Raw genomic sequence first — 12,547 nt, forward strand, 5'->3', positions numbered from 1 at the left:
ATATCAGAAATAAGGTCCATTGAAATCTTTTTCTCAACCACTTTCCAACTTAAACTAACTTCATGGATTTACAACCTGGATTGTCTTGTGCCAAATCCCCCCCCACACCCCCCCCCTTTTTTAACAGCCACTTACTGGTCTGTAAAGCTTCAAAAATAAAAACCAGTGGAGTGACAGAAAAATTGTGAAAACTAACTGAGAATAAGAACTTTCCTCCTCCTGTATGGATTACCAGGAAATTCAGGGGGCATGTAGAGTGAGTGTATTTCCTATTAACAAGCTGTGCGCTCGCATACCACACTTCTTTAAAGGTCTTGTGGTTGGGATCCCAATGGTATTGATGAGAAACGTGCAAAGAATTTTTATAAGGTTGTTTGAATAGCTGAGTAACTTCTTTTGAAAGCAGTAGAGTGAGCACTTTTGCTTCAGAGAAAATGGTTCTGTGGATGCCTGAGATGATGATGATAAATGATGGAGCTTCAAAGTTAGATCCTACAAATGCATTTATCCTCTAGAGGATTTAATGAAAACTTAATATCTGAAAAATACACTTTCTTTTAAGGTGGCGCACTTGAGCATGTCTGTTGTCAAGCAGGGTGGTGTCTTGGTAGCCATGGTTATGTTCTAATGTGAGCACCTAAAAGGCCGTTTGTAGACTTGAAAGCACCTGTGTGTGACTAAATTCATCATAGAAGAGAGGGGTGGTGTACACCACATTCAAATGCCAAGCTAGAGCATTGGGCTGTGGTGACATTTGACAGCAGATGCTCTGTTTGTTTTCTCTTGCAGTTTGGGGCAGAATTCAGAAGGTTCTCCCTGGATCGCTACAAGCCAGGAAAGTTTGAAGACTTCTACAAACTAATTCTTCACATTCATCACATAGCCAACCTGGAAGTGATGATCGGATATGCTGATGTGCATGGAGACCTTCTCCCTATTAATAATGATGACAACTTCTTCAAGGCTGTTTCAAGTGCTCATCCACTGCTCAGGGTTTTTATACAAAGACAAGGTAAGATGCGATTTAATTTTGATGCCTCAAAATGTGCTGGGGCAAGGTGAAGAGTGGATTTGTGGCCCCCATTTAAAGGCTGAAATGATGTAAGAGGGACCTAGGAGCCCTCTCAGGCACTTCATTACAACTTGCAGGAATGGCATGGCTTCAGGGTAGGTGGAGAGACCACATTGCTGCCTGTAAGGTGTTTGAAGGATGACATACTGAGAATCACCATACGCTCCTTCTTTTCCAAGGGGAGCGTACCTATTGCGGCTGGTAACTGTGTCATCACTTCAGCATGCCAGCTGCACCACTCCACTTGTTGGAGGGAGTTGTGAGGAGGGAGGGGATCCTAGTACTACTACTTCACGTTTTAAAATCTTATCTGTCCATCTCAATAGTCAGTGTCCTACCCAAATGATTCATACCTGTATAGTGTGTGAATGCACACAGATACGTAGCTACTAAAAAAAAAAAAAGTTGTCACAAATGAAGTCTTGCTTGACTATGTTGACCTGGCAGACAAACAAATGATGATTCTCCCCTCTGTCCTTACACTAAGGAGTGTTAAATCTTCCCATTTTGAATCATCAAGCAAACCTTGGGCAGAATTGCCCAAGTATCAAGATGACAGCAGGTTTAAGTGGCTGTGTGTGTTCTTGTCAAGATTTTATTGCAGATACCTGAAACCTTCTCCTTAAAGACCATGTTTGGCAGTTACTTCAGGTGAGGATACTTTTTTATAACAAGTTGTCTTCTTTGCAGTGCTCCTTAAATCCCAGGGGAACCTAACACTGTGTTAATGCTACCTCCACAGTTTTTTTCAGTCATGTAGTGATTTATAGCACAGGGTTTTTGGAATTAAAATCTTGTCAGTAGCAGTCAGAAATGAGACTTGATCTGAGACTTTGAGCAGTCATGTAGCTTTTGGGGCCTGGGCTCTCTGCTGTGTGGGTGTTTGTACTGATAAGGATTTAGCAGCCGGCTCCAGGCTGCTGGTTGGTATGAGCTGGTACAGTATGTGGTTTGATTCGATGTTGTCAGATACATCCAGGGCTGTATGGCCCTGCCCATTCAGAGCATGTTGTCTGCCACCTTCTTTTATCTGGGAGTAAGTGCTCAAGGAGGCAATGTAGAAGAGGGTCTAGTGGAAGAGGACTTGAGTTGCTAGCTCTCCCTTCTTGTGCAGAAAACACAAAGGTGGATGACAAGTCCTATTAAGTCTCCTTCCTGCAGTGCCTGTTAGGGCTTGTGAATGTTCATGGTGGGTCAGGTCATGAGAAATCACTTGCATGACTTTGTCATGCCTGCATCAGTTCGAGTTTATTCATGTCTCTGGATTAATCCTGTTCAAATGCAGCAGTCCTTGCTCTGCTTGGGCAGACTGCTGAAGCCACTGAGTATCCCTAACTCTGCGTTGGGAGGGGGGTTGCCACCAAAATGCTGATTGCAGAAGTAGGCAAATGAGAGAAGACTGTTGACTACATGTGGAAAAAATGCTCCCTCCTCTTCAGTAGAAGTATGCTAGTTGTGGAGGCTTGTACCTTGTAACCTTAAAGGAAAAGTGCAGTATTTCCATTTTAAAAAGCTTTTCTTTTACCTGTTGCTCAGCAGAAGGAATCATGCTGACACTTAAGGAAGCTCGTGCAAGAGGGAAGACGAGCCCATGCCACCTCAGTGTGGCAAAGCCTGAAAGCTTTCACAACACACATTATCCTGTGCTCCCTCTTTAAAGCTGAAGCGAACAGTAAATTCTGGCCCATCCTTTTGATTAATGGCACTTTTAATAAGGGACTCCGGAGGTTAACATTTGAGATTCATACTTGTGAATGCTTCCAAACAATCATGTCCATTTCCCTTTCTGAGAAGAAGTCTCTAGAAATTGATCCCTTCAACAATAATGAGTTACTGAAATCTTGTTTGCCTCTTCTTTTGCTCCCCTGCTGTTTTCCCAGTCTTCAGACTGGGGTGACAGAGCAATGCTAGTCCTTCTGTTGGAGACCTGCATTGGAGAACAAAGTGACTAGAAATCATTGTGCCATCCAGGAGAACGTGGTGTGCTTGCAGTGCTTCAGCTCACACCCTAAACTCTGACTTAAGAGATAGAAAATTAAGCTGACAGGGATGCTAGTAAAATACAAGGCCAGTCCTTCTTTGTGACTTTGAAGGAGAATGCAGGGCATGGGCTCCCTAGCCTGTTGGATCAGGGGTCCCTTCAGTGGGAGAACTCCCGGGAGGTGGCTGCCAAAGCTTGTTCTCATAGTGTTATAGAGGAGGGAGGGTTTGAGAGAACTGGACAGAAGTGTGCAGGCATGGAAGGACCGAATAGTTGAAGTTCAGGTCTTTTTTCTAGCAGAGCAAGCTGTTCATCAACTGCATTTATCATCTGTTTTCCCAGTTTATAGCTGGGTTATTCTTTCACTTGTTGAGTGAATTATACAGTCATGTTAAAACAGCTTAGCTATTTGTTCCCAGAGTGGCAAAATAGGTAGCTTACTTTTTGCACAATAATCAAGCAAATATTTACTAGTTTGATTTTTGTTTGCCTAGTTGTTTTTCACCTGAGCTTAGTCTTGCACTTTTTCAGTTCAAAAGCACTTCTCTCGCTTGTCCCCAGAGGGAAGCCACATGCGTGCTGCTTGGACTCTTACATGCCAGGTTGGTGTCTAGGTGTGGGATGGCTGTTTTATTCCACTTCCTCCTTTTTGTTCAAGTCTCCTGAGCCCCAGACTTCTCAGGATCACAGTAGCTGTTCCCTCCTCATGCAGGGGATGTCAGTGCTTATTAGCCAGCTTTTTTACGAAAAACCTGAATTGCCATTCCCAGTGTGCTTGCAACAATTGCTGTTCGTAGTTTCTGGGGTCTTGAAGGCTCTGAGGCATTTGCAGGTTATGTTTGAGTAAACTCAGCTATGACAAGTTTTTATAGCTCATAGTGGTCCATTTGCTGGAAGTATGTGGTATCTGAAAGTATCTTTTTTTTTTTTTTAATCTCCAATACCAAATTACAGTGGAGACAAAAATCCTAATTAGAGAACCAGGCTATAAAAAGAAAAGGCAGTTTTCCTTTGACTTGCTTTCCCAGGCTGCAAGTATGGGTCGTGTCCTGTGTTGTAAACTGATGTGGCTCTTTTTGACTTCATTAGCACAGTAGTGATTTATATCAGTTGATGGTTTGAGCCCAAGAATTTATTCACTTGGCTGTAACTGGTATCAGATATACCCAGAACTCTCTATGGAAGGTGCCTGCTGCTGGGGAAGGGACGGATGTCTCAAAGACCTTAGAACAATGCAAGGAATTATGGATGTGTTTGACTTGCTCCATAATAACTGAACTCTTGTACTCTAGCCAAGACCTGCATGAAGGAAGAGCTTATCTGATGATGCAGTTGGTCATCATTTTTTCAAGACTCCATTTGTTCTGTGTTTAAATCAAACTACAGTACTTGAGACAGTCTCTTGAATACTGCAAAAATATTTAAGTGTAAGCTATGAATTCAAGCAGGAATAAAGAACAGAAAAACTGAAAGGAGTTAGTATTACATACTGTGAATGCATTACAGTTTTCCTTATATGATTAAGTGGAATAATACTATTATCAAATCTTGCTTTAATGCCTGTCTCCCTGAGGCAGAGTATGTGTTCAAACCAGGCTGTACTGGAAGCTTTTAAATAGAATGGAATAAATAGCAGAATTATAATGACTTCTTCATTGTAAACCTGCCTGAAACAACTCCTTGAACTTTGTAAGTGGGGTATAAGGATCTAAGTGGAGGTCTACTAGGTAACAGAGACTTCAAGAATTTTCCTCTTTTGCTTGGTTTCCTACCATGGTGTGTTTAACCTAGGAAGTTCAGAAGCTCAGGGAAGTGTTGCAAAATGAACATGCTGATCACTCTGTAAATACTCTGTGCAGCATTTTTCCAAGGAAAAGGGGTAGATCCAGGACCAAGATGAAGTACAGCAAGCATAGTGAATGGAGAGGAATATTTGGCTCTAATTCTAACTGAGCACACCACTGTAAATCCAGACTAATGATTCTGATTCTGGGAGAAGTGATGGAGGCTGCTGATGACCAGACCTTCACTTCCCACCATCTTCAGGGTTTATAGAGTTTGCATGGGCAGTAATAAAATCTGCTGTAGCTCAAGTAGCAAAGGAGGTGAGAGAGATTTTGAGCAGACTGCCAGGCCTCATCTTGATCCCAGACTGAGGTCAAATGAACTCTTCTGAGAAGCCTTTTTGTTTTGTCCCCATCACAAGAGGAGGTGTGTCCTGATGGTGGTTTGAGGTTTTGGACCTCTGCTTTCTTTGCCTGAGTTCCAGCAAGTGGCCTTGTTCCTATAAATCTGTAGTGTTGATGAAAACATGTCCCTCAGCAGAACAATTCTCAAGGAAAACTTGAAGGACTAGGGGTTTGGAGAAATAACAAACTTACTTAAATATTCAGGCAGTCTTGACAAGACATACAGAGTGTCAGCAGGGACTGGGATTGTGCATGTGGCTGTTGCATGAGTACAGCTGCTATTCCTGTAAATCAGCAGGTGTATTACTACTGCTCTTAAGCAACTTCCATAAAAATAACAGTAAATTAATGAATGTGGGGGCACTTTGTCAATCCTAAAGCAGATTCTAGATGAAATTCACAATCTTTCCATCAGTAAAATTAATTTTAAAGCTTTCTAAAGGTTTAAGTGTTTTCGTGGTAAGTGCTGGAGTGTCAGATGCTGGATCTGTATTTCAGCATAACTTTATCAAATATCACACTTTTTGCAGGGATGTAAAGGGCAAAAAAACTGAAGAAGCTGAAGAGCATTCTAACAGCAAATAACCCTAAAACACACTCTACAGCTAACTGGAGCAGGGCCTTACATAATTTAGTAAATGCCACAAATGAACTGCTGCTGTTAATTGAGGTGGCCTGAACTTGGAGAAGGCTGATGTCTTCTGATACCTCTATTGTCTTGCATTTTGCCATCTGGAAAACTGATAGTGTGTAAAAAGCCATTAAGTACCATCTTCAGAAACTTGCTATGTCTTTTCTTTTTTAGTTATAGTTGAATAGTCCATTACTGTGACAGTAAACCAGTACTGAATACCAGTCGCTGCTTTTCTCCTTGAGCAGTTAGAGCTGCTGTCTACCATCAGTTCTCACTTAAAGCTTGATCCAAAATCAACAAGGAAAAATGTGCATTTACCTGGTTGGGTTTTGGATTTGGCTTGGTTTCATTTACATTAAATGAAAGATTGGAAGATACTGTTTTTCTTCAACAGCATGCAGTGACTAATGTACTTAAACTGCTGTGCCATGCAACATATTTCTGTATGTTCAGAAGTGGTTCATAACTGCAATTTGTTATTTACCTGGCAAAGTTCAGTTCTGCTCAAAGTACCAACATCTGTGCTTAGCTTTCCTGCATTATAAAATCAGAGCAATCACACTCAGTTTTAAAATAAAAATGTGCTAATGGGAATCATGCCCAGGTCTGACTGAAAAACCGATGGTGGGTTGTTTTATTGTCTTTCATACTCTAAGCAGATAATCCCCAGGAATGGTGGTTGGCTGTCTAACCACATGTGTTAAACACAAAAACTGGCTTTGAGGCAGCAACTAAAATGAAACGTATTTCCAGCTACCTAAACCCTTTAACTCTATGCTCAGCCTTCTAGAGTGGGTATAGTTGGAAAACTCTTGAGTTGAAGTCTTTTACATCATCTTTTTGCTTCTTCAGTAACTTTCCTGTTTATGCACAGGCATTGACTTCACCTTCTCAAACTGTTGTATTTCCAAACAAGGTCAATGTGATTTTACCGCTGTTGTTAAAGGCATCTGATATATTAAATAATAAAGGAGGTTGCAGCACATGTTGAGGGATAATACTGAACCACTTCTGATCTTGCTCTTGGTTGAGCTGCACAGATATTCACAATAGTCTTATGAGTCTGAGGCAATAAAGTTAAGGGTGCAGAGAAGGTGATGAGGTCTTCAGTTTATCTGCTCCAGTATAAGAGGAGGGGGGGTGTGGGGAGAAGCAGCTCTCTGGACACTCAGTGTAGGTGTAACTCACTGGTGCGCTGGAGGATGCGGTCTGCTCTTGGTCAGACTGTCCCAGGGCTGCTACCCTGTCTCCTCTGTCCTGGCACTGGTGTGACCCAGTGGCTGAGGTCTCTGAGACAGCTCTTTGGCAGAAAACTAGTTGTTAGAGTGAGGAGCTTGCATGGGATGGGCAGGACCACAGCAGATTTAAAGCAGCTTAAAACTGCCATGAAGCTTCTTGTTTCCTGGGAGGAAGAACCTGTCTGCTTGTAGCCTTTGGAAATGTGCAAGGCCACTGCATTGGGAAAGGAGGCAAAGCATCTTGTCTTACCTTTGACAAGATCAGAGAGGATGGTGGTAGGTTTCGTGCTAGTATAATAGGAGTTGCTGCTAGGCTTAAGTTTAAATCCTTTCGTGATTTTCCTCTGAAACATCTCTGGTTTTGAGCTGGAGGGGTGTTTGAATGCTTGTCAAGCCGAGTGATCTTTGTCCCACTCGAGTTCTTTGATATCTGAAGATAAGTAAAATGCAGCTGTTTGTTCCAGTGAAGCCTGGCAACAAATTACTGTAACTTCTCTGCTCCACCTTTCATGTGCAAATGGTGAGACTGGGTAATCATTATCTTTCAACTACTTTATTAAGTATCTTTAAAAACATTATGTTTTATCTGGCTTGTCAGACATAAACACAGAACAGCCTTGGATTTTGTTGCTGGCATGGTTAGTGATACCTGGTGGCTAAGCAGAGCCAGCAGGAGGGTGCTTCTCTCCTTGAAAACTCAATTTTTAGAGTATTAAGATACTTGATTTTCATCACCAGTTACTTTAATTGCAACCAGACAACTGGTAAGCAAGAACTTAGTGAAAGGAAGGGAAAGCATGTGGAAATAGCATAGCCTACAGATAGGCTTTGTGGAGTTGGTCAGTAACAGATAGTGGGAACTGTTGCAGAAATATGCGCTGCATAAACATTAGTAGTTGCAGTGTACAGTAAGCATGGATCAGAAGCCTGGCAAAAATGCTTCTGCTGCTGTTTTGTCCGTGACAGCAAACATTTGTTCTGCTTCTGTGTTAAAGCTACATGGGATTTGGTTTCAGTTTCAAAGTTTAATAACTTAGTAATAACTACACTTAACCAAATATATTAATAATAAAAATAGACTTTAACAGTTGATGCTGCTTCAGAATTGCATTGAGCTGGTACCAGCACCCCACGTTCTGCTGAATTTAGACTGAAGAAACTTGTTTACTGTGGGAACTTATGCAGCCTTTAATAGGAACATCTACTCAACTCCGTGCTTAGCTTTAGCTGGTAACCCACATAAGAACAAGCAAATAAACACCCCTTTCTGTCCCTCAACTCCTGTTTATTGTCTTACAGATGACTGCTGCTCTGATAGTACTTAAAAGAGCAAAATAGAAGAACCCTCCAATTATGTCTACTTAAAGACAGTCTCAAGTAAAACTATTTAATGTTTTCTTCCTTGGTCTGACCCTTTTTATTTAAGATAGTGAAGCTGCTCTAACAGGTGGCTTGACCATATAAAAACAGTGGTGAGGAAGACTTGTCAAATGATCCACTTCTGTTAAGGTTCCTATAAGGGGAATTTTCCACTATTTATCTTTCCTTACCTTAGTAGTCAAAACAAGACATTCTGTTTCCTGCTCATGGCTCAGGTTTTTTCCTGTTGTGCCTAGTTGTCATTTCCCGTCTGTAAGTGATGGAAACAAGTACAATGTGCAGATAATAACAAAATACACTTGACAGTGTCTTCTTTGACACCGGATTTTACCTGAAGAGACCTCACAAGCTCAAAGGAGCTTTCATGTAGTGAGGAAGGGTAGATAGCACAATGCAAATACAAACATTAACTCAAGATTGAGGCCTTCAGGAATAGGCTTCCTGCTAAATTTCTGCAGTACCTAAACTTCTTAAGTACACTAAAGGGCTTATGACAACTTAATCAGTAGACTCTTGCACTGAAAGCAACCATGCAGTGAAGGGCGTTTCTGCTAGGTGTTTGTAGTAGGCATTGAAAAATTAACTTGAAATATAACTCAAACCATTTTTTTTTTAAAGTGACTGAAAGCTCCTCTCATCTTCAGACTGCCTGTGTTGTTGGGATTACACATTCCAAATTTAAATATGAGTGTCAACATTAATACTGAGTAAGGACTCTGAATGTTTTTCAATGCCAAGAGAGAAAGCGGTTTAGGGGAGGTTGAAAGATCTCTTTCTTGAACCTGCCCCATGATGATGATCTATTTGAATCTTATTTTTTCCTCTGTGCTATGTTTAGAGTAGCAAAAGAGTCCTGTGGGAATATTAAGGAAACTATTAACCTAGAAAACTTCACTGTTGTTCTTGTGCTTCAGTCCCCTGCCATATGCTGACATTAAGTAACCTCTAAAAAGTTCATATGAACAACTTTTACACCACTTATCTGCCCCCTCTAGTTTTCTTGCATTTTTTTCTATTCTTATTTCTCCCATTTATTGCCTTTTCTTCCTTTCAGGTCTCAGCTTCCTACTCCTTGCTTTAGCTTTTTAATTGCTCTGCAAGGCTGTCGCTCACCAGTCAGGAGAGTGTGTTGGCTGGAAGCACGCAGGTGCTGGTGCCTGTTTTACTCCAAGCGTTAGAAGGTGGCTTGGAGAACATTGGCATCAGTGGGGTGGAGCAGGTATGGAAGTAGCAATTAGTGAGGAAAAACTGCCTGTTACTGTGGGTCTTAGACCAATTAGTTTTCTTCTCTGATTATCCCTTTGCATTAGAAATAATAGAGGAGTTGAGACTCCTCTGACTTTTTAAAAAAGTAAATGTTGTGAAACTTTGAAGGAGAACACTTATTTAATTTGAATTTATGTACTGCCTGGTGTCTGTGGAAGTTAGAGCGCTGGAATCCATCAGAGTTGGTGGAAGGCACTGGCTTTGCACAGTGAGGGCACTGTGAGGCTACCCAGCTGCTGGCAGTGGTGAGCTCCGAGACAGTGTTTCCTCCTAGGTGAGCACAACTGTTTCCTTTAAAGCTGAGGTACCAGCTGAGGATTTGCAAAGGCCTAAAGCTGTTCTCCTCATCCCTGAATGCCACTGAGGTATGATAAGAGGAGGTCTGTCAGTTATGGTTGGACACTGATGGCAATTGGTTTGTTTGCTTTATTAGCCTGCTTTGTTTTCATTCTGCCAAGCAATTTGGAAGTTCTAGTAGGTAGTTCTAGTAGTATGTATCCAGCAGATGCAGTGATTTTGTTTACCAAATAATGCAATCTTTACATTTTTGCTTTCATGTACTTACTAAGGTCTAGTTTTAAATGCAGCTGGCATGAGTAAAGGGGAGAAAAAACACACTGTATTAACAAGAAAACCATAGAGTTTCAGAAAGAATTCCCCCCAAACTGCAAGAATCTGAATGAATAAATGAATTCTTTATAATAGAGCCCATAAATACGTCCAGGGGTAGTGTCTTTGTGGCTAACAACAAGAAAGAGTTCCCTGAGCTTGCATTCCTTGAAGCTGCAATTCTAACATGCCTTATCCTTTGTAGAGGAGAAAAATAAAAGTATTGCACATTTGGAGTACAGTATGCAACAAAACATTTTAAAAATTTTGTTTCAGAGCAATTCTTAGATGAGACAAAGTATCAATAGCAGGAGGAGTGACAATGTCTACTTTGCCTGCATTACTCCTCAGTCACTTGCTTTTAAAACTTCTGCCTGAGTATTGAGAGAGACGAGGGTAGCATACAGGGAGACAACAGTTATGCATCAAGCCCTGGTACAAGGATCTCTGCTCAGGACTAAATTGACCTCTTCATGGTGGGTTTTACCTATACCTCTCACAAAATGCGAGATCATTGTTTCCAGTGTTAAACTGAGCTTGGGTCCTGCAGTGCTATGGTTGAAAAGTTGTTTCTTCATCCATTAGGCTCCTTTTGAGAGAGTTTTCCATGTGGGTAACCACGTGATGTCTCCATTTATCAGCTTGTTGTACCTGAATGGTTGTATCCCAAGGGTTTCCCCTGGACAGACTGTAGTTGAGACCAAATAGTGCTGCTACTGATTTGCTAGTGAGGTTAGCATTTGCAAGGGTGACTGAAAATGCTAATTCTAGTCATGATTTTCACCAGATCTGGCTAACACCTCTTCTTGTGTAAATAGGCCAAGCCCAGAGGCACATCAGATCCTTTTTTCTTTTAGCTGATTTCAGTAATTGTGTGGCTGGTGCCTTTCTGACCTCATCAAGGTATCTGTGCTTGTACTGGGCCATGACTCTGAAAAACAGGAAACTTTTTTGTTTAACTTCAGTCTTCTGTTCTTGCCTTTTGTTTGTGGATGCAAAGGTGATGGTGAGAGTATTGCAGAATTTCCCCTTCCCTGTTTTTTTGGCTGACTTCACAGGCTGTGTGACAGCATTACCTGGCAGCTCTTGTCACAGGTGTAGAGTTTGGTGTGTTAACATCTTTTTTTACACTGAAAGAGAGGAATTGAATAGCTGTCTGCAAGCTGCCCTGACGGTCCCAGCCTGCCCCCTAGAAGAGCACTGACCTGCTGTATTTCATTCAAGTAGGATTTAACGTCTCTTTCCTTGATCTATTTGGCTACCATACCATAGCACACCTCCCCCTGCCACACACACAGTTTCCCAGTCACCTTACAGGGACATAGGGTGCAATGAAGAAGTATGGTACCTGTGGATTGTAATACAGGGTCTGTGTTAAGAGGTTGTTCATTTCTGTACACCAATCTCTGTTGTACAAGCACTGCAGGGCACTCTAGGATAGGGACAGGTATTTAAACTCATCTCAGACATCTCATGTCATCCAGAGGGGATGGAGAGGAGAGGGGGAATGTTGGGAGAAGCTGCAGACTGGATATCTGTCGTAATTTAATATGTGCTGCTGTGGGCAAAGTGGCTTGGCAGTACCTCAAAATGCATCTCCCCTCCCTGAAACATTCCCAGAAGCAGCTGGCCACAGGAGCCAGCTCATGGGTTGCAGATCATAGGAAACAGCTTGCCGCAACAAACTTGGCTTCCTCTGCTCAGATGACCCTCAGCAAGGGTACGTGTCATCTGCATCAGCTCTGGGAAGCGCATAGTGGTGGCGAGCAAGAGGATGGGTGGTGTTGGAGGAATGCACAAAGCCTTGTCTTGCAGTGGGCTTCACCAGTGTTGAACCACAGACCATGTGGAAAGCATCCCCTGCAACTAGCTTGTCCTACCTCTGGGTGCCTGGAGTAAGGCTAGACTTAGTGTGGTTTATTCCCCTGCGTGGTTTATTTCACCTCTGTACCTCAGCTGGTCCCAGTTCAGTTGGTAAGTGGTGACTGTGTCCCACGCCCTTCCTCTCACCAGCTGTATCCTGAGTTCCCAGAGCCATATTGCATCATGAGGAAGTGCTGGAGCTGCAGAGTGTGGTGCGGGTGTCTTTCTACCCTGATGGGTGTCATGCAGCGTGTGGGTAGCATGCTCTTGAGTCTTGTTGGTCTGGTTTATGGGTGTGTTGTGCTTATCTTGGAA

At 42.2% G+C, this 12,547-nt stretch overlaps 1 protein-coding gene across 2 annotated transcripts in view; it reads left to right on the forward strand.

Moving 5' to 3' along the window:
* PARD6G (par-6 family cell polarity regulator gamma) overlaps positions 1 to 12,547 on the forward strand; it is a 68,930-nt gene that overhangs the window by 12,708 nt on the left and 43,675 nt on the right. Inside the window, exon 2 of one of the 2 annotated variants that reach the window (XM_074823605.1) lies at positions 790 to 1,012. In XM_074823605.1, coding sequence (XP_074679706.1) covers positions 790 to 1,012 — 223 coding nt within the window. The remainder of the gene's footprint in view (positions 1 to 789; positions 1,013 to 12,547) is intronic. The other variant, XM_074823615.1, reaches the window with a different exon arrangement.

This window comes from Strix aluco, chromosome 1, assembly GCF_031877795.1.
Source record: "Strix aluco isolate bStrAlu1 chromosome 1, bStrAlu1.hap1, whole genome shotgun sequence".
In the NCBI taxonomy this organism is placed as follows: domain Eukaryota; kingdom Metazoa; phylum Chordata; class Aves; order Strigiformes; family Strigidae; genus Strix; species Strix aluco.